Source organism: Coregonus lavaretus (genome assembly GCF_964263955.1).
Source record: "Coregonus lavaretus genome assembly, chromosome: 28".
Taxonomy (NCBI): domain Eukaryota; kingdom Metazoa; phylum Chordata; class Actinopteri; order Salmoniformes; family Salmonidae; genus Coregonus; species Coregonus lavaretus.
The window spans coordinates 16,193,260-16,215,860 of NC_140015.1; the positions used below are offsets into that span (position 1 = coordinate 16,193,260).

The window sequence follows — 22,601 nt, forward strand, 5'->3', positions numbered from 1 at the left end:
TCTCTTCCTTACCACTCTAAGAGCCGTTCAGCCCACCGAGGGTGCGTTGCTGAACAGGCACTAAGGGTAGGTATCCAGAAGACCTCAATCAGGTCGTCACATCCCACTTCACGTATAAGAAGTGCTTTACATAGAAGGCAGCAGTCCCGGTCAGATTCTGACATGAGGACGCAGCCGCTATTTGGGGATGGCGCACTAGCACAGACTAAGGTCTCCACTAGTACGAGCCAGACCCATGCTGCGTTCACGGAGGGCCCGATTACCGCGGTCACCAAGGTGCCCAGAGTATCGGCGCCCCCAGGCATTGTAACACAGCAGCTATCTGGGGACGGCGCATTATCGCAGACCAAGTTCTCAGTTAATGCGATTCAGACCCATGCTACGTTCACGGAGGGCAGGATTACTAGCGTTATGGGTATAACCAAAGTATCAGCTCCCCTGACAGAACGAGCCAGTACTCACCACACTGAGCGTGAATCAACCCACCAGGGGGGCAGAGTTGAACACACACAGAAGGTGAAAGTTAAGAAGGTATCAAGGCGCCGCCTTGTTTTACCTCATAGAGACCTCATACTACAGACTTCTAGGAGTACTGTAGTGAAGGGCTCTGATAGCGAATTGCAGTCACCTAAGATGACGCAATCGCTTGCTGGGGATGGTGCCCTGCCGCAGGCTGTGGCCTCGGTCAGCGCAATTCAGACCCGCGATGCGTTCAAGGAGGGCAGGAATACGACGGTTACGGGTTTAACCGACGTCCCTACTCCTCTTTCTTTCTCAGAACGCATTTCCTCTCCCTTTCACGGGAGGCCCACCTTGGGCTGTTCCACCACTTCAATGTTGGGGAACAGTGGCGGTAAGGGCCATAGAGGAATACAGGTCCTTCCTACTGGATGCACCACAGCTTCGCGCCCAGCCACTTTCTCTGCATTGTTGGCAGTGGCGAAGAATCTACACCCTCTCACGCTGGCTAGAACAGACGTTGCAGAAGGGTTATGCTCTCCAATTCCACCGGACCCCACCCCCGTTCAGGGGAGTGGTGGAGACGGTGATGAAAACGCCAGACAAAGTGGCCGCTCTGATGACAGAGATTACGGAACTTTTGGCGAAGGAGGCGGTGACAGTAGTTCCCCGGGAGCAAAGGAACAAAGGGCTATATTCGCCTTAATTCCTAGTGCCCAAAAAGACGGTGGGAGTGAGGCCGATTTTGGATTTACGCATTCTCAACGAGAGCATAACCAAACGGCCCTTCCGAATGCTAACGACAAAACGTCTGCTGGAATGTGTCCAGAGAGAAGACTTTTGTACGAGCATAGACCTAAAGGACGCGTACTTTCATGTGCCGGTTCAGCCGCGTCACAGGAAGTTTCTGCGGTTCGCCTTTCAAGGGGTGGCGTACGAATACACGAGGATGCCATTTGGGTACGCCCTGGCACCTCGCACATTTTCCAAGTGTGTGGAGGCGGCATTGGAACCGTTGCGTCGTCAGGGAATATGGCTACTAGCCTACCTGGACGACCTACTGGTTCTCGCCCCGTCAGCAGAGCTGGCGATCACTCACACAACACAGACAGTGATGCATCTCACAAGTCTGGGGTTTGCTGTGAATTGGAAAAAGAGCGCGCCCTGGCCCACTCATCAGATTGTCTACCTGGGGATACAGCTAGACACTGTGAGGATGAGGGCTCGAATTTCGGACCCCCGAAGGGTAGCCTTGTTGCTAGCCCTAAGGAAGTGCCGTCCGAATCACACGGTGACGGCACTGTCGATCATGTCACTTTTGGGTCTCATGTCGTCAGCGCACTCTGTGGTTCCGCTGGGACTCCTGCATATGCGCAGGACGCAGCGATGGTTCACCCAACTAAGACTAGACCCATTGCGTCAACGTCATCGGTTGGTGGTGGTTCCCCTCTCGCTCAGTGCAGACCTAAACTATTGGAGAAACTTGCGCGTTCTCACGCACGGAGTCCCGATAGGAAAGGTGTCCTCTCACATCCCAGTATTCACGGATGCGTCCCTGACGGGATGGGGAGGGACATGTCAGACACAAGCGATAGGAGGTGTGTGGCCTCAATCAGGTCGTCACATCAACCTCCTGGAGTTGGAAACGGTTCGACTGGTTCTGACCCACTTCGCGTCTACCCTTCGGGTCGCGATGTGCTGGTCTGGTCAGACAACCGGACCACAGTAGCCCACATAAATCGCCAGGGAGGAGTCAGGTCTCCTGCTCTCCATCGGGCGGCAGAGGAATTGTGGCTGTGGGCTCACGAGCACCTTCGCTCATTGAGAGCAGCACACATTCCGGGCTACTTGAACGGAGGAGCAGACCTCATGTCAAGAGGGGGTCCTCGAGACGACGAGTGGTGTCTGCATCCAGACATTGTTCTCCAGATTTGGGAACAATTCGGGAGAGCCGAGGTGGACCTATTCGCGTCACGCGTGAAAGCGCAATGTCCTCTGTGGTTCTCTCTGAGGGAACAGGACGAACCGCCACTGGGAAGGGACGACTTTGCGCACCAACCGTGGCCGAGAGTTCTCCTGTATGCATTCCCTCCGCTGTCCTGCATTCTCCCACTGCTAGCCAGGGTGAGGTCAGGGGGGCTGTCAGTGATACTGATAGCGCCCGATCGCCCGGGGGCTCCGTGGTTTGCGGAGATGAGTCAGATGTTGATTGCGCCACCTTGGCCAATTCCACATCGACGGGACGCGTTGTCTCAAGCGGCTGGCACGATAGGGAAATTGCCCATAATCGGCCAACCACTGAAGGCCTGGCTGCTGAGAGGGACAGGCTAGAGCGCCGTGGGTTATCTGATGCAGTGATCAGGACCATACAGGGTTCACGTGCCAGTTCCACTTCTAAGATGTATGCCAGTAGATGGAACGTGTTTTCACGATGGTGTGTCACACAAGGTGTAGACCCCATGAGCTGTCAGGTGGAGAGTATTCTCTCTTTTCTACAGCTCATGTTTGATAAGCAAAAATCGCCTGCCACGATTAGAGTGTTTGCAGCAGCGATTTCAGCTTGTCATGAGGGTTTTGAAGAGACAATGTCTTTAGCCACCCTCTAGTGAAACGCTTCCTATTAGGAACGCGGCGACTTAGGCCAACACCTAGAGTCACGCTTCCTCAGTGGGATTTGGCTTTGGTAGTCGAAGCGCTATGTAAGTCGCCGTTCGAGCCATTGAATCAAATACCTCTCAAGATGCAGTCTATAAAGACAGCACTGTTGCTCGCTTTGACTACAGCTAAGCGGGTCAGTGATTTGTGTGCTCTTTCGACGAGACCTGACTGCTTGGCCATCAATGGTGACATGAGCAGAGCAGTGTTACGTCCTAACCCGGCATTTGTGCCGAAGGTTATTAAGAGTTCATATAGGTCACAGACTGTGGAGCTGTGGGCTTTTTCTCCTCCTCCTCATAGAGAGAGGAGTGAGGAAAAGCTCCATCGCCTGTGCCCGGTACGCGCTTTGGCGTGTTACGTCGAGCGCACAGCAGCGATTAGGTCATCGCCTCAGTTGTTTGTGTGTCACGGTGCGGCTGCACTAGGTAGACCACTTTCAAAACAGAGGTTGTCTCACTGGCTTTGTGAAGGCATTGAGACAGCTTATGAGGTAGCAGGGCGGCAATTGCCTCAGGGTATCAGAGCTCACTCCACTCGTGGAGTAGCGGCTTCTACTGCCCTTTTCAGAGGAACAGGAGTAGAGGATATCTGTAGAGCAGCATCCTGGTCGACGCCGTCTCCATTTATCCGTTTCTATCTCTTAGATATGTCTTCTAATTCTCTGGCTCGATCTGTACTCAGCGTGGCTGAAGGGAGATCTTGAGCAAGAAAGAGAGGAGAAGCAGGACTGTGGACACAGGTTTCCATCAGGTCCGCTTTGGTTAAGAAGACGTGTTTTTGACAGATGTGTTTTCTAACTCTTTGGCTCGGTCTGTACTCAGCATAGCTGAAGGGAGATCTTGAGCTAGGAAGAGAGGGAAAAGCAGGACTATGGACAGGGTTTCCATCAGGTCCGCTTTGGATAAGAAAACATATTTTGTGGCATGAATCCTGACTGACAGGGTCAGTACAGTAGAGGCATGCGTTGATTACAGAATGTGAGGTCATCTATCTGCTTGTTCAGTTAGTATGACTCATGTTTTTGTTCCTGCCCACTAATCTCTGGGATTCCATTGAGTGAGTGAGGCGGTCTACCGCGTTCACAATGTAGAGTGACACTTGATGTCATTCCATTAGTGGTCGGTAGTGTTTTCACAGGATATTGAGGCACATCTATCTGCTAGTACAGGTTAGTATGGCTTCTATTCTGGTGATCTGCCCACTAGTCATTGGCATTGCCATTGGACTAGGTTGGGCGGGTCTTTTAACCGATGACGCGGTATATTGTGACGCCCGTAGGGGTTTTTAGTTGCAGTACTGCGGGACTCGGTTGCAGCCATTGCTAGGCCTGACTTTCTCGTTTCGATGGGAAGTGTTAGGCTCGGCAGGGAGTACATTTTGGAGCGCTACGCTCCGCCTTAAACCACTAGGAGCAGAGCTCCCCTATGGGGCGGAGCTCCACGATATAGAACGATTAGTTACCGGAGTGTAACTCCAGTTCTATGAGTGGAGCGGAGCCCCATAGGACTTAAGGCCCTGCCGACCCTCTCTAGTCTCGCTGAAGAAAAATATCTCGGGAGGCTGATTGAGGGGAGGCATCCCCTCTTATAGGGACACCTGTACTCCTATTGGCTGTAGGTGTGTGCATAATTTTGTCTCAGGCTGCTGCTGCCTTAGGGCAGAGGGTAAACCACTAGGAGCAGAGCTCCCCTATGGGGCTCCGCTCCACTCATAGAACTGGAGTTACACTCCGGTAACTAATCGATAACCAAAACACTGCGACTTTAACGCAAACCTTTAACCTGAAACTAATTCTAGTAATGTAGGAAACATTTTTTGAATGAGGTGAGACGAGCTGTGCTGCACGAATATATGAATGAATGAGTTGTTCTCTGGTTTGTGCTTTTTTTCAGCCTCTAGAGAGCTCCCTCCGAGTGTGACAAAACAGAAGAAGAAATCCCAGCAGTACAAAGGCCAAAAGAAAAGTGGGTCATCTGTCCCCTCGTTTCGCCCGTGCCTCAGCCCCCTCCCCCTGCATCCTCTGCCTCTCCCCTCTCATTTCTGCCCCTGTGCCTCAGACCCCGCCCCCTGCACCCTCCCCCTCTCGTTTCTGCCCCTGTGCCTCAGACCCCTCCCCCTGCATCCTCTCTCATTTCTGCCCCTGTGCCTCAGACCCCTCCCCCTGCACCCTCCCCCTCTCATTTCTGCCCCTGTGCCTCAGACCCCTCCCCCTCTCGTTTCTGCCCCTGTGCCTCCGCCTCCTCCACTGCACCCTCCCCTTTCCCTCTTTTTCTCTCTATTTAAGGGCAAAGCTGCACTTGCCACAGCTCTTCACGGTTCTTGCTCTGCGGGCATCTCTATTCACACCAAAACAGAGCATTGAAACCAAGTCAAAACCCTCCTACAATGGATGGATTTTCATACCAGTGTGAAGCTGTTATTAGAGGAGGAGACCTCAGGCTAAAGAAAAATATTCAATGACTGCAATAAAATACAAATTATTTGATTATGTAGGCACATAGTGCAGATCTTTTTATAGTATGCTTGGTTTTTGTGTTCATTCAGTCTTTGTTAGTCATGCCAGACATTACATCAAGCTTTTCCTGAATAACTTACATTTCTAAGACATTTTTACCTAGTTTTGAATATTTAAATTGTACCTTATTAATGATTTAATAACACATAAGTAACCGAAGAAGGACTGAGTACGCCTCCATTATCATCGACTGGGCTGTAGTGGAGCAGGTTGAGAGCTTCAAGTTCCTTGGTGTCCACATCACTAACAAACTATCATTGTCCAAACACACCAAGACAGTCGTGAATAGGGCACGACAAAGCCTATTCCCCCTCAGGAGACTGACAAGATTTGGCATGGGTCCTCAGATCCTCAAAAGGTTCTACAGCTGCACCATCGAGAGCATCCTGACTGGTTGCATCACTGCCTGGTATGGCAACTGCTCGGCCTCCGACTGCATGGCACTACAGAGGGTAGTGCGTACGGCCCAGTACATCACTGGGGCCAAGCTTCCTGCCATCCAGGACCTCTATACCAGGCGGTGTCAGAGGAAGGCCCTAAAAATTGTCAAAGACTCCAGCCACCCTAGTCATAGACTGTTCTCACTGCTACCGCACGGCAAGCGGTACCAGAGCGCCAAGTCTAGGTCGTAAGCCATAAGACTCCTGAACAGCTAATCAAATGGCTACCCGGACTATTTGCATTGTTATTTTACTGCTTTTATTTTTTACTTATCTATTGTTTCCTTAACACTTATTTTTCTTAAAACTGCATTGTTGGTTAAGGGCTTGTAACTAAGCATTTCACTGTGAGGTCTACACCTGTTGTATTCGGCGCATGTGACAAATAACATTTGATTTGATTTGAAGTAGTCACACGTCAAAAAGAGCAAAGGCAAAATAAACATGAGAAGGCAACAGCAGAGCTGATTAACCATTTTACCTTTGACTGGATTTTTAGAGAGGAAGATCCCCATTAGTAAGAGGCCAGTGAGTTTGTCGGGGGTGGCATTGAGTGGAGTGCCCCAGAGGAACCTATCTGGAGACGAGAACATGACCCCGCCAGACTACCCATCTCCTCCCACGCCAGCATCTGCCTCTGGGACCGAACAGCCTCCCTCGGCAGCCCAGGAACTCGGCCCCAATGGAAAGCCAGGTAACCTAAACCACCCCGCCAACTGAACTCAAATTAGAAACCCATGTTAAGCATGGTAGTTGGGTAGGGATGTCCTCTACTGAAACAGAATGGTGTAGTAGACCAAGTACTCTACCATATTGAACAAGGCAACCTATTTTCTCCTTTATCTCCTGAGTTTTATAATTAATGTATTTTCATTCCCCATCTCTCCTACTTCTCTACTGTCCCTCTTTCCCTTCCCAAGGGGTGACGCTGCAGCTGAAGGAGGAGGTTCAGGAGGCGGACGAGTTCACCTTCCCGCAGGGCACAGCCTCCGACCTGGAGAGCAACGGCTCCAGTGGCAGCTACTACATCAAGCAGGAGCCCTGACCCTCCATGGGGCACTGCTGCACCCACCCACCAACAGAGGGCCAGCCTGGGGGCAAGAAGGAGCCAGTCCACTCCCTCTCCCTCCACAGCACCAGAGACCATGGGCCCTGTGTGACATCCCCACAACATTAACATGGAAGGTCACCAAGCTGTGCCCATAGAGAGACTTGGGACAGAGTGGCTCAAAGACTAGTTCCAAACAGACAGCGCAAATGGGGAGAGGAGCATAGAAAAGAAAAAGTGAGGTGTGTGAACGACAATAACTTTACGTTTCATTTCAGTTTTTTGTACTTCAACAAAAACGTTTTTGTACGATTTTCAAATCCGAGATCTTTTTGTGCATCTCTCGTATTCGTTACTTTGAGGTAGGGTAATCTTTCGATGGATAAACTGTGATGTTTGTGAGTATATATAATCAGATTTTCAACAAAAAAACAGGGTGTATGTATGTAGGTATTGAATGGACTAAACCTTACTGGTATAAAACAATCACACAGATATAAAATAGAAACACCACCAATCAGCTTCATACCAGTTCCACACGTTCAACTAAGATTTGAGCAGCCTTCCACATTCTCTGAATCTTGCGTTCCATTTGTGTGATAGCCAATCATGACCGACAGCTATCACTGGGACATTACCAAGGAGAATGTGGTAGAGTTCCCAAATCTCTAGTTGACCCTTTTTTCACACTATATTTACCATGCCTTATTTAAAGTATGTTTACAAATATTACTCCTCTTGGCCAGCTGATTGCAGGCAAAGTTTTGTCAAATCTAAAAAATTATACTCTATGAAAAACAGGTCATCCACTGTGGTAATATTGAGTTCTATCACAGTTTACTACACAATGATATGCAAACCTTGACTCTTGTGTCAAATAATACTGAGATCTATGTGAAATGTTCTATATCTAATGTATAGCATTATTCTACGTTTAATTATGTCATAATTCAGAGTGATACTATAAATAGAGTAGATATTCAAGCCACTGTAATAGTTGGGCTGTTGTTCACTATTATCACTATCATCACTTCACTACCATCAACAACATGAGAACCATTTATCTAAATAGAGAATTTACTGCCTTTGTAAAAGAACATCTTCAAAATAATGTTATGTTTTCTCTACCTCTTTTAGAACTTTAATGTAATCTCCTGTTGCAAGGTAGTCCGATTCTGATCAAACCACATGTAAAGTTGATTTTCATGACAATTTAAATCACTTTGGCAGCTGTGTGCATATTTCCTAGTAGGTGAATGGTAGGCCTGGGCTAAATTGTCACACTCACCGACTCATGATCATACAATTTATTCATAGGCCATCCTTTCAATGGGAGATATTAAATGAATGTCAATATTGATTTATAAAACAAAATATATCGCATTAAATGTGTATTTATGAATAAAGCATACAGTATAAAACAGAGCCAATTTACAAACATGATATGGTGATTTATTTTGTGCCATATGAGAAATGGAATAGGGATTATAATCGACATACTATATAAAATACCGACTGCACTCCATTGTCTCACTTTATATACCAGTAAGGTTGACAATTTACTCTCAGGAAATCTTAGCGTATTGTATTATAGGCTTCTTCTTCGTCGTTATGGTTATTGAGAAAGGTGTTGTCATTGGCTGTTGGTATGCTGAAATTAGGCTTCAGATATTGATGTGGTCAACAGTATTAACAAAATGTGTTAGTCCAAGAGCAGTCTTAAAGTAAATGTTACTTGTTAAACCATCTCACTAACGTAGAGACCTATCTGATTGTTATACAAGGTCCCATTTTAAGTGGATTTGTCATATATTCTGTCGCTCTAGAGGTAGGATTACCCGTCTGTATGTCACTGTTTAATAATGTGTAGGTGTTTGTTTTAACCTTTTTTGCAAAAGTGTTCAGTTAAATGTTAGCTCTGTCGATTGTCTTACTGTTGTTACTGTATGTTTCAATGTCTGGTCCTGAGTGAAACTCAAACTAGTATTACAGTCTCAATTAAAATTGACATTTTACGCGTTGGCTGGTGTAAACCAGCTCAGGTGACCATGGTGATGCCAAAGATTGCCAAAGGTCACTGTCAAGCAATAACGTCTTATCACAGTTCTCTCCTAACGTTACATTTCACCCTAAATGTCATAATAATGAACAAGGTTTGACATGCACACAATAGCTAAATATATGGTAAAGAGGCGTATCTGTTGCAAATACCCCTCAATTTCACCCTACATTAGGTTTGGGAGACGCAGTGAGATCAAAAGCTTTTAGCTGTACTTTCAATCAAACTTCAGACTGTGCATCAAAGACCGAATGGTGGAAATATACATTACATTATGTTAATAATTTATATGGCATGACTGTTTTGAGGCGACAAACCTTGTTTCCGTCATCCTTGTAACACAAATGTTAGACACGAGAATTCATGGTATTTGAATCAAGAAAAAAAGAAACGCAGAAATGGACTCAATATAGGGCTACACTATTCTGATCATGATGTTAATTGATTTCAAATGCCTTATTTCATCAATATAATAATAAATATAAAAGAAACAAGACTAGAGGGTGTGTTTGTTAAAACCAAAATATGTGCATGCAGCAGTGTGAACACCATGTCCTCTTGGGCTTAATTTATGTATAACTGTTGGTCTTTGCACTAACACGAGTATGTGTGCTTGTTTCTAATGTGAAACCCCTTCATCATATTGTCTTTGTATTCTGGTGCTATACATGTATATATATATATATTTGATAAAGTCATAACCTTTTATTAAGAATGAAATTATTTTCAAAAACTGTGACCATGGTGGAGAAATTCAGTTATTTTCTCGTATTCTCATATTTTGGATACAACTATAATGAAAGATTTATATTGAATTAACTGTCAAAACATTTTCTTTGCATGGCACTTGTGGGATAAATAGGGATTCCTGCGTTTTCTGTACGTTTTTTCTTTGTCCAAGTATATCGTTTTCCCCCCTTGGTTTCCATGGTAAATGTGCTGTGAACATTAAGTTTGTTAAGCTACAGTATATCAAATACAAAAGAAAAAAAAATGTGTTTGAAGAAAGATATTTAGATGTTTACTTTCATTTAACATTTGTAATGAATCTTGCGGAAAAGTATTAACGTAAAATAAATGATTCACTTTACTTTTTTTACACTGCATAAAAGTACAGTATTGAAAAGCCAGTGCCCATTGTTTCGTTGACTACACCATTAAAGGGATACTTTGGGATTTTGGCAATGAGGTCCTTTATCTACTTCCCCTGAGTCAGATGAACTCCTGGATACCATTTTTGTGTCTCTGTCCAGTATGAAGGAAGTTAGAGGTAGTTTCGTGAGTTAATGCTAACTAGCATTAGCGCTATGACTGGAAGTCTATGGTATCTGCTAGCATGCTATGACTGGAAGTCTATGGGATCTGCTAGCATGCTATGACTGGAAGTCTATGGGATCTGCTAGCATGCTATGACTGGATGTCTATGGGTATCTGCTAGAATGCTATGACAAAGTCTATGGGTATCTGCTAGCATGCTATGACAAAGTCTATGGGTATCTGCTAGCATGCTATGACTAGATGTCTATGGTATCTGCTAGCATGCTATGACGAAGTCTATGGGTATCTGCTAGCATGCTATGACGAAGTCTATGGGTATCTGCTAGCAGATATTCAGCATGCTAGTAGTACTCGTTTCTTGAGCCAATGCTAACTTCCTTCATACTGGACAAAAACATGTTATCCACGAGTTCGGACACTGGGAAAGTAGATAAAACGGCCTCTGCCAAAATGATTTTGACCTATTGTGTCAAGATGTTCCCATTGAACCATGTTCTCTGGATTTAAACATTGCTATAGTGCCCTCAAACGCAACCCTAGACCAGTTCCAGTTCCAGTGCTCCCCCCATCACACTGATTTAGACCTTGGACAGCAGGTGGGTGCAATTAAGTATGAGGCAGAACATAAAAGCAGCAGGCTCCAGACCTCACAGGGTAAGCGTTGAATACCCCTGCTACTAAGTTGCACCAACTCAAACAGGAACCATTTAGCAGGCATATAGGGCAACGGCCTGCTTCGAAGACTGGTGTATTGTCAAGTAAATCAAGAATGTTGCAGTTGACAACACCTACCCTTTTCAACGCAATAAAGGCCTACATCTGTGACATTGCCCCAACAGGCCCAAAGTACATTTCTACCAAAACCTCCCATCAGGCATGCCCCACAATGGAACACACCAGTGTCAGTCAGAATGGTTCCTACACTATGGTGGTGGAATTGGGTTGTTGACAATTAGGAATTCACCCCACGTCACCGGCGACTACTCTGCATACTGTAGAGGGCACCCTGAAGGGTAATGCCTTATACAAATGGCATGTACATAACATTTTCCACAGCATGACTTGTCATTTGTTATGGATATATTGAAGCCCCTTCAATAGAGGCCCACATGCACTGAACAGAAGCCAGAGGACACTACCAATTATTTTATCAAACATGTTCACATGTCCCAGTCCCCTACACAAAGCCCCCCGCAGTTTCAAAAGTAAACTAGGCGAGCCTCGCGTATTCTAATTCATGATTATTTTTATTGACATGATTCTTTTTAAGTGCTTGAAAGTCACAAGGTACATGAACAAATTCCAGATCAACAGCATTCAGAATGGGTTTGATGGGGTGTGAGGAGAAAAGTTTCCAGTCCCATTTTATTTACTCATACAGGAATCCATGTTGGCAGCTCTTGTACTCGACAATCTCCTCTGGCTTGAACCACAGGGCAATCTCCTTGTTGGCACTATCGAGGGAGTCACTGCTGTGGATGATGTTCCTGTAATGGCAAAAGGCTACAAATCAGAAACTCTGCATCATGCGGATAATGGGCTTAGATTTATTGGAACTACAGCAGGGTACATATTCCTCTATACATGCCAGTTTGCTTGTAGAAAATTCATTATAGCTTGAATATTTCATCAGATTCCTGTCCAATGTTGTATACACCTTTACAGGTTGCACCTCTACTCACATTGGTTGAGCACTTCCTACTTTCCATATCAGAGTCTGTATAAACAAGCATCAGTGGACACATACCTGCCAAGCGTGATGCAGAAGTCTCCGCGGATGCTTCCGGGTTTGGAGTCTGCAGGGTTGGTCTCTCCCAGCATCAATCTGCCGTTCTTCACAGCGTTCAGGCCTTCCCAGATCTGAAAGCAAGGGAGCATAAAATAATGGAGAATTGAGTGGAACGATTAATTATATCACAAGCACCGCTCAAGAGAACCTGAAGTATAGTGTCCAGGGTGGCATTAGCAGTGAGCCACTATGAATCTAGCAATGAGCCAGCATTTTAAAACGGGCTGTGCGTAGTGCATGCGTGGGGAGGATAGTTACCATGGCAACAACTGGACCGGAGTGCATGAATGAGCAAAGGCCGCCATAGAAGGGCATGGCCTTCAGGTCAATGTAGTGCTGCTTGACAAGGTCCTCAGACGCCTGCAATCACAAAAAAACTCAGTTCAATGCCTCAAACTCAATATTAAGCAGTTAAATGCCATTGAACCCTACTAGAAGCACCTCTGAACAGATTCAGTTATTCACATACCTGGATCATCTTCATGGCCACAAGCCCCTCTGCTCAAAGCGCTTAATGATATCTCCCACAAGCCCCCTCTGGACACCATCAGGCTTGATGGCAATGAAGGTACGTTCGGTGTTAGACATGGTGCTGCAACACAGGAGGATAGATATTGAGTGACTGAAATGGCAGTGGGCCATCAGTGAAATGCACATTAATGGAAAAACTGCCTAATTTGTGGTCTTGGCAATCCAAATCCCCCAACCCCCGTAAACTGAAATTGTTGAATTAGCTGGAGTAAGCCAGGCCACTCTGCACAACCTTTGACCAATGTACTGCCAGTTGACAGCTCTTCAATGTCACCTAGACTGCTATGGAGTGAACAGATGTACTGTGGCTAGTGGGAAAGTGGGCAAGGACAGCACAATTCTATTCTTATCACCAATCCTGCGGAAAGTATTCCCACATGCCCATTCCATGCCTATGGGGTATTTAGTATGAACAATTTGCTTTCGTTGCCAATGCGCAACTGATGTTTCATACATGGGCAAACGAGACATTTTTTACTGGTACTGTAGCTTAGTTACTGTTGTACAAAGTGAACTCAGGCTTTAGTATAGTTATGTTTAGATCTATAGAAAGTACAGTTCACTACACTGAACTGCAGCCAGATGCTGCAGCAGTGTTAAACTGTCTGGTTCAAACGTCATTTCATTGAGCTTTTTAAAATAGTAATATTCAAAACCTACACCGACTTAACAGCATTCAAACTATAAACGAGTCATCTAATCAAATCACAACCACACCCTGCGCCGGAACCAGTCGAATTGGGCACATATTTGCAAGCTTGGCAATACATTAGTTAGCATTTTTACATCGCGATGGGCTGATTGTTAAATTCTCCCACCGTTTGAATGACAGCAAACCACGAAAAGTAACTAGTTAACTGGCTACGTCCCGATTAAATACAGATCCGAGTGTTACACCGGCATTAATATACTTTTCAAAGCGAGCTAAGGACGTTAGCGCCATGAACTTGAGTACATCCCATTGTTGAAAGCAAGCGGCCATATTTGGTACAGATCAGATGCCACATGGCCCGGCTTTCCACGGTCTTTAATCGAAATAAATTCCAAGTAGATTAAAGTAGAATTGTCAAGTACTTGCCACCTACAAGTGAGCTTATAGTAACACGAGAGGGACAAATAATTGGCTTATGGTAACCCGCAAGGCTTAACTAGTTAGCCATGTGAATTAGCAGTTGTCACCCCGTAAGCCAGTCACGTCCGGTGAAACTGAAATGCACAGCACCGGAGTTACCGCGTTACATTCAACTAATTAACTATCGTTAAGCATGCTATAACTACTCCAAGTCATTGGTTTACTATTAGGATGAGACTTAACTTTAAAAGAGTCACTCAATGTATATCAATTAACTAGCTAACGTTAGTTAGGTATAAACGGGCAAAACACCACGCCGTTACGTGGCATGTTAGCTAGCTAGTCAATGCGAAAGGCAAAACACAACCGACACGGATCCACCAACTTCCTAAAAACATGAAATGAATAGAACCGCAACGTGAGATTCGTAAAACACAATGCTATGACATAATGCAAAATGAAGGGAGTTGTAACACCACCATTCAAGCAGCATACCTTTAAAGTTACGATGTTGAGACTGACAGAAGAACCTGGACACAACCGTTCAAGACAGAGACAAAATCAGTAAGGCTGAGATGATGATGAGAGCTAGTTTATAAAGGCTGCCCAGTGAATGGGTGGGGCTTGGATGAGGTCAAAAATTGATTGACATGTTGCCTGCTTTTAATCACCCATGTTCTTTTGTGCATTCTAGCGCCACACAACAGTTAATGGTGATATCGACATGTGCTGTCAAATATTCGAGTCTAGACATTGGGAAGTGCTAATTATATAGCATAGCAACACCAAAGGTTGATATCAGCAGACTAATTATTATTATTATTAACCAAAATGGTATCTGTTGCAAAGGGTGGGTGGGTTTTTTAAGTGGGTGTACATGTTTGTTTGTTTGTTTTTTATCAAAGAAACAGGCGTAGGTGTAAATATATATCAGAGCCTTACATTTTACAAACACAATTTGAAACAATTTTCCTTTACATATTTTGGATGAAGTCTGCTTGTGGTGGCCGATTTTTATTTTTTATTTTTTATGAGGCAGAATTGATTTGACTGGAATAGTGTCTAGTCTGGTATCTGTTGTTGTCATTTAAGCAATAATGCCTGAGAATCCGATAATTATTGTGTGACAAGGCTGTTCTGAGGCCCGAGGCGAAGCAACTTTTTTTATGAGGCAGAATTGATTTGACTGTAATGGTGTGTAACGCTCAGTGGTCTAGTCTGGTATCTGTTGTTTTCATTGTTGATTTTGCCGCTACTTGCTGACTGTTGCAGTTACGGCACAATTACGTCTGCGATGTATATCTATTACGTCATACGTGATCACGTTCGAAACAGATCAGATAACATTTGACTCTTCATTCAGTCATCAAGTTGGTGTCGTTGGTGGTTGAAAATGTATTATCCCGCATTTTATTGCAATGTAATTGTATCATAATTTTTTAAAAGCATTAATATGTGATACAACTGGAGATAATATGGAGAAGAAAGAAGTGGAGGTAGGCTTTGTTTTTCAGATTTTTTAAATAGAGATGTATATTTTTTATATTAAACATTTTGAAAGGCAAGATAAGTCTTGCCATCTGCCAAATTCAGAAATAGTGAGTAATTGGGTAAAGGTGATCGCCAAGGTGATATATAGTGATAAATAATGTAGGCTAATTAATGAGAGTTGAGAAAGGTGATATGTAAAATCTCAGAGAGAGATGCAGGAGGCTGATCCAGAGTCAGCCGGACCATCTCAGTCAGAGGAGACTGAAGCAGAGAGAGAGATGCAGGAGGCTGATCCAGAGTCAGCCGGCCCATCTCAGTCACAGGAGACTGAAGCAGAGAGAGAGATGCAGGAGGCTGATACAGAGTCAGCCGGACCATCTCAGTCAGAGGAGACTGAAGCAGAGAGAGAGATGCAGGAGGCTGATCCAGAGTCAGCCGGCCCATCTCATTCACAGGAGACTGAAGCAGAGAGTGAGATGCAGGAGGCTGATCAGGACTTAGCCGGCCCATCTAACACATGGGAGCCACAGCAGACTTCTCATTACAACCTGTCCTTGGCCCGGAGAAGCTCCTCCTCAGAACTCGAATTCTCAGGGGAGGAGATGAATGAGAAGTAGGTAGCTCTTTGTCTTCCCCATACTTACCTCCTATTCTCTATACTGTGTGTTCTGCAACTGACCAAAGAACCAATCAGAGGGTGTGTTTGTGGTGTACATGTATATAGGCTAGTCCCGTAGAGGTCAAGGGTTAGATAGTTTTAATAATTAACAGTACTCATCTATTTATCCCTTTTGCAGGCAATGGATTATTTCGACTGAGAATATGCATGAAAGGGTGAGTTAGAGTTAGCGCTGGAATTTTCTAACATCAGGGAGACGGTAAAATAGACTATGGGTGCATCCCAAATGGTGCCATTTTCCAAATATATGCCCTACCTTTGATCAGAACTCTATGGGCCCTGGTCAAAAGCAGGGCACTATATAGGGAATAGGGTGCCATTTGGGATGCAGTCTAGATCAGGGATGGGCAACTGGTGGCCGTGGATCCCCTTTTGTAAGCCCGCGGATCAATAAAAAAAATGAATGGAACTCAGTCAGGGTCTCAACTTATTGTTGAGAGTTAGAATAGTAGAATACACAAGGTGCCGTTTTCAATTTTGGTTTTGCATCAGCAGTTTTTCTCTTGCTATGTCAGTCACTGACAGTCACTCAATTAGCCCATGTCAGCTAAAACATTTTTTGGGGGGTAAGTTAGTCTAGCGGCCAGCTATCTAAATTTGTAGTAATCATGGTCGAATGGGGAGGGGGCAATGGGGAGGGGGCATTGATTTTGTTAGTCACGCTCACTCAGATATCAAATGAGTAGAATTACATGAAAGTAGTTCTACAATTTCAAAATGTTCTCTCTGCCCCAGGGTAAAATGTGTAGAATTGCAGCAAACTTGCTTTAAAACGGCAAAAAATGTTCTACGCCACATGGCAAAATGTGCAGAATTGCAGGAAATTAACCCTAAAACTTCAATTTTGTCTCTCCACTGTCAAGAGGGGATCGGCTAAAATCATTTGCTGGCAGAGTGGGGGGCAGGCCCCAACAAAATGTTGCTTGGGGCCCCCAAAACGCAAGGGCCGACTCAGACTACATGTGTGGGTATGGATGTGGGAATGAAGACCCGCGAGCCACTGCGGCCCCTCATGATGAGTTCAGAGTTTTTTGGCCCCCACGCCCATAAAAGTTGCCGATCCCTGGCATAGATATTCTATTACAATACTACAGTAAATGTACCAGGAGCTGGCGAGTCAGCACTTTGAGTCTAGACAATGGGAACCTGGTGAGCAGGCTTTATATCTCAACAACAAGGTCGGAGGAAGTTGAATAGAATAACTTTATTTAATAAGTTTTGGCATTCAGGTTAGATAATAAAGACATCACAATGTAGACAGACGGTGGATTTAATTGAATGTTCAATTTTAGAACAATCTTTCCCGGCTGTTCTTTTACATTACAGTCCACCACAGTTGAGGCTCATGCTAAGTGCAAGAACATCGTGTCATGGGTGAAGGAGGACTCTTCAACAGTGGTGGTCCCTGCCCTTGATCTCATCATGTACAGGCATTTGCCCTGGTCACCATCATCATCTTCATCAACTTCCTCCTCCTGGTCTTCAGTCGTAATCAATGAAGCAGATCTGGAAGCGGCCTCCGTATGCCGCAGCGTCAGATTCAACCTTGGGCCAAGTCATGGGCCAAGCGAGGTCACCAGCCCTAGAACTGGTGCCAGGACACGGAACCCAACTCCCTTCCCCTCCCTCCTTTCGTATGTACCCCCCTGTAGCTTATTCCTCCCCATAATGGTTGGAACAGTTAATTCCTTAACTTCATACATGTGTATAAATAATGACTTCTCTAAAATGATTTATTTCCACTGAATACAGATGTAGGAACTTACGTTTGCTACAGCAGGAAAATAATCCTGCAGCATTAGGAAATGTGAATTAATATCTGGATTATAATTAATGGACATTTTTGAAGGGATTGATACATTATTCGTAAGGGAAAAAAATCTAGTCTGAAATTTCAAAGTGGACTTCAGAAGCCTTTTAAAACCTCAAATACACTATACGTTTTACATTTCCTACATTGCAGGAAAGTTCTCCTGCAACAGGGTGATCAAATTAAGATCCTGCATCTGTATGACTTTAGTTGATTCTTTTAAATAATGTTTTAAAGCAGTGTTTGTGTCCAGAAAGGTTTGTTATTGTCGTTGTTACCATATCTTTGTTGTGGGGTGCTCTTCAGGTCAGAGGAGTCTTTGGGAAATGAGGAAGAAGATGACAACCCAAGAAGATATTCCTCAGCATCTGAGAACGGAGATAGAGAGGATTGGGACAGACCCCACTCAGACCCCCTGAGGTCTGTGTTCGGACTGTCTCACAACTTTATCTTCAGTCAGGTTCACAGAGACGCCCGCAGGTCCCTGAGTGAGGTCATACTGCCATCCATCCAGAGGAGACCAAAGAAGATGAGGCCTATTATTCTGTCTGCGGACACCAGGCTGATCATGGCCATTGTGGAGATCATCTTCAAGCAGATCAACGCCAGACTAGCCCAGCTCATGCTGATAGGAGGGGCCAGTCAGGGAGCCGAAGCTCCTTCCACCAGCATCAGCTCACCAAGCAGTCAGTTTGCTGAGCAGTTGCTGCGGACAATCACAACCACAATGAATGGCCATACTATGGGACAGATGGCGCTCACTTGGCTGTCTGGAAAGTCCGCTAAGGAGATTGAGAGAGAGCTAGGACGACTGGCAGGTCAGGTCATTGTTGCAACCATCAGCAGCATCCAGAGGGTGAAGAGCGACGCTCAGACAGGACATGAGGTGCGGGTGTCCTACTTCCTGTCAGCGGTGTCGGCCGAGGTGCAGAGTCTGGTGGTCCAGAGAACGGAGACCAGGATGTCAGGAAGCGACCACCTGCTGAACCTGTCTCGGGCAAAGATCAACAGGGCCGTCGAGCTGAAAATGGCTGAAATGTACGGTAGATCCCTGTGGGATTGGTCCCTGACAGAACAGAATATCCAGCTAGGTCATGACAGAATCACTGCCATGTCCAATGATTTGGTGGATTTGGTGGTCGATGATACCCTGGATGCCCTTGGTTATCTAGAGAACCAGGCATTTTCCAGGTCCCAGAGTGCTGGCTCCCGGACAGGGATTGAAGGCCTCGACATTGATGGTGTGGCAAGGGACATGGTCCGGAAAGCTGCAGCCAAACTCAAGGCATCCATGTCTGAGTTTGAGCTGGAGGGGGGATCCAGATACTCACAGGGCAGCAGTGGTCCCTCGAACCACTCACCTCTGTCTCGCTCCCACTCCGACCTGAGGATGCTCTGTGTCCGGTCAGCAGTGTCAGTCAGAACTGCCCTGCAAGTGATAAAAACAGAGCTTGACAGCAACTCAGACGAGTCCTTTGTTCCATGCCAGATGTCTAGAAACCTTCTAGCACGTCTAGTGTTGAGTGTCGAGAGCATCAGCGATCTGGAAATTGGTGAGATGCTCCAGGGCCCCTCAGCAATCATGGAGCCGGAGGCTGTGAGAGAACACCCAGACATATCCTCCACTGCCATCTACCACTCCCTGCTCATTGATTGTCCATTCCCACCATCAGAGAGGATTCAGGAAACAATTATTCTAAGCCGTCCACTCACTGCACAGGATGTGACCACACAGGGGGAAAAGCAGCATCCTGCTGACCTTCAGACCGACAACCTAATGGCAGAATACTCTGCCAAGGCCCAAGGGGTAGTGACTCAGGTCATAAGAGATGCTTCTTTGACCATGGACATCCTGTCAGCCCACGTCTCCTCAAGGAACATTGCTGAGGCCTCAACTAGCATTCTTGAGTCCCTTCTAGTGGACTTAAACGAGGCAATTGAGGTGAGTAAGGCAGGTAGGATCAAGTTCTGGGAACAGGTCCGGTTATCCTCCCAGAAACTTTACAGCACAGCTGTGAACGAGCTGAAGAGTTTGTACACTGGTTGCCACCTCACCAATGAGCGGGACCACCAGGATACCCATTTAACTGCTGACAAAATCCAGGACATGGAAGTGTCTACCAACAATGACCTCAAAGACCCAACAGTTGCAGTCAGCCAGGAGTCAGTCAGACACAGCGCCAAGAAGATCCTCAGCAAGGTTCTGAATGTGATCAAGGCCGGAGTAGCTGCCTCAGAGCACTCATCTGTGGGTGAGCAGATGACCGAAGAGTGGCAGGTTGCCATGGAGATGTTTGACTCCATTCTGAACAGGCTAGAAGATGATGAGCCTGATGTGGGTGAAGAGGATCATCTTCATGTGATGTCGGTCCATGACATCTACCAGGATGTCTCATCTAAAACCTCTCAGGTTTGTATGGCGGTGACCGGCCAGGCGATGGACACACTGACCGATGATGTGTCAGCCGCGACCTCTGTGCGTGGTAAGTAAAATGACCACTTTTCATTTATTTTATTTTGTAATATGCACTAAATTGAATTATTTTTTATTTTTTATTTTTTTTCACCTTTATTTAACCAGGTAAACCAGATGAGGACAAGTTCTCATTTACAACTGTGACCACGCCAACTCTCGTGTCATGTAGGATTCACTCATGAGCTTAATAGTTTTATTGCAATTGTGTTCATTGGATTTTCAAGATTGTGTATTATTGTAAAATATACACAACATAACTATTTTATCTCTTCTGCCCCCAGATATTCTTCTGCCCAAATCAAAGAGAAGTCTCTTCCAGGCCACAAGTACCCACAGGTCAGGCACTAGCCAGGCCTCCAGTGACGTTCTTGCTGAGCTCCATGCCAACCGCCCTGACACCGCATTGCCTGTGAAGTGCACTTCTACAGCTGTTGCTGATACAGAGACTCGTCATGTCCCCTCTGCCAGAGTGAAGAAGAAGAGCCAGGGCCGGAGGTTCAGTTACTGCCCAAAGTTGCCAACGGTCAAGATCAAGGTATGGAGCTCCATGTTTGGGGTTTTTCCCCGTCATTACGGCTAAAATAGAATTCGAAGCTAATGGGGTCAGAGTGAGACATTGTGGGGCGTCTAATGGAAGGATGAATTTACTCGGCAACAGGTGTTCAAGAGCAGAGTGGAACCAGAGAGCCACCCCGCTCAAAAGGAGCTGCCTTCGCAGCGTTTCAGCACCTCTCGAGTTGCGCTGGGTAAGCGACACACAATGATGATCATTTGATTTTGATGCATTGCCAAGATGTGGCCTGTGGTCAGAGTGAATGCAGCTTTACTGAGTTTAATGCTGAGATGTATTAATCCATCCATAATGCTTTCTCTGATCAAGGCCACTGAGTTTGACGAGCTGTCAGGCAAACATTGTAGCGACTTTCACATTTCCCAAGGTCAAAATCGTAGATTCTGTCATTCTGATGTATTACCATTTGTTTGTGCTGTGGTTGGAGAGAAGGAAAGTACATTTGATATGTTCAATTCTGATCCTGCAATGTTCTCTTATCACAGATGATGATCATGCTGTCCCATTCATTCCCCAACCTGAGGACGACCTGCCACCAGCACCTGCACAGGAGTCCCGTAAACATCCCCTGTTGGTCAGGGTGTTCCGGGCCATTTCCAGAGCCATCTCGAAACCGTTCAAGGGCTGTGATTTTTGCAAGAAGAATTAGAAAGATTTAGCCATCACCATCTAATAAACATATTAGCAGCATTGATTTGTGTGTCTGCAGTCATATTTAATAGACTCTCTTGACATGGCATTTTAGTCATTTAGCAGACACTCTTATCCAGAGCTACTAGGGGTAAATACCTTGCTCAAGGGCACATTGGCAGAGGTGTCATTTTTCACTTAGTCAGCTCGTGGATGTGAACCAGCAACCTTTCGGTTACTGGCCACCGCTCTAAACCTTCATATCTGCAAACACTGAAGTGATACGGGGTTGGCCCAACTGAACATTTCACACCAGATTTGTATGTTCCATTTGCTGTGTTAAGAACATTTCAATATTTGTAATATACTTGCAATAAACTTGCAAACTGAGAAGGCATTTCAAAGCAGCTTTGATTGTATTGACCTTGGTGAAAATGTGTTTAAATTACATTGCATATATATATATATACAGTGGGGAGAACAAGTATTTGATACACTGCCGATTTTGCAGGTTTTCCTACTTACAAAGCATGTAGAGGTCTGTAATTTTTATCATAGGTACACTTCAACTGTGAGAGACGGAATCTAAAACAAAAATCCAGAAAATCACATTGTATGATTTTTATGTAATTCATTTGCAATTTATTGCATGACATAAGTATTTGATACATCAGAAAAGCAGAACTTAATATTTGGTACAGAAACCTTTGTTTGCAATTACAGAGATCATACGTTTCCTGTAGGTCTTGACCAGGTTTGCACACACTGCAGCAGGGATTTTGGCCCACTCCTCCATACAGACCTTCTCCAGATCCTTCAGGTTTCGGGGCTGTCGCTGGGCAATACGGACTTTCAGCTCCCTTCAAAGATTTTCTATTGGGTTCAGGTCTGGAGACTGGCTAGGCCACTCCAGGACCTTGAGATGCTTCTTACGGAGCCACTCCTTAGTTACCCTGGCTGTGTGTTTCGGGTCGTTGTCATGCTGGAAGACCCAGCCACGACCCATCTTCAATGCTCTTACTGAGGGAAGGAGGTTGTTGGCCAAGATCTCGCGATACATGGCCCCATCCATCCTCCCCTCAATACGGTGCAGTC

At 45.4% G+C, this 22,601-nt stretch overlaps 1 protein-coding gene, 1 long non-coding RNA gene and 1 pseudogene across 3 annotated transcripts; 2 read left to right on the forward strand and 1 right to left on the reverse strand.

The window, feature by feature from the left end:
• Window positions 1-5,013: 5,013 nt before the first annotated feature.
• LOC311103505 (MBT domain-containing protein 1-like) lies at window positions 5,014-7,319 on the forward strand. The gene is made up of 3 exons (XM_084145079.1): window positions 5,014-5,081; window positions 6,572-6,766; window positions 6,993-7,319. The coding sequence occupies exons 2-3, from the start codon at window positions 6,664-6,666 to the stop codon at window positions 7,115-7,117; spliced, it is 228 nt and encodes a 75-aa protein (XP_084001205.1). The 5' UTR covers window positions 5,014-5,081; window positions 6,572-6,663; the 3' UTR covers window positions 7,118-7,319.
• A 4,364-nt stretch (window positions 7,320-11,683) lies between these two features.
• LOC311103795 (nucleoside diphosphate kinase A-like) lies at window positions 11,684-14,404 on the reverse strand (annotated as a pseudogene). The gene is made up of 5 exons (XR_014615797.1): window positions 14,345-14,404; window positions 12,716-12,838; window positions 12,505-12,606; window positions 12,205-12,317; window positions 11,684-11,944 (listed from the first exon to the last, which is right to left on the reverse strand). The product of XR_014615797.1 is annotated as a nucleoside diphosphate kinase A-like (transcript).
• A 6,361-nt stretch (window positions 14,405-20,765) lies between these two features.
• On the forward strand, window positions 20,766-21,522 carry LOC311103473. Its single transcript, XR_014610093.1, has 3 exons — window positions 20,766-20,840; window positions 20,964-21,051; window positions 21,362-21,522. It is a non-coding gene; the product is annotated as an uncharacterized lncRNA (long non-coding RNA).
• Window positions 21,523-22,601: the final 1,079 nt, after the last annotated feature.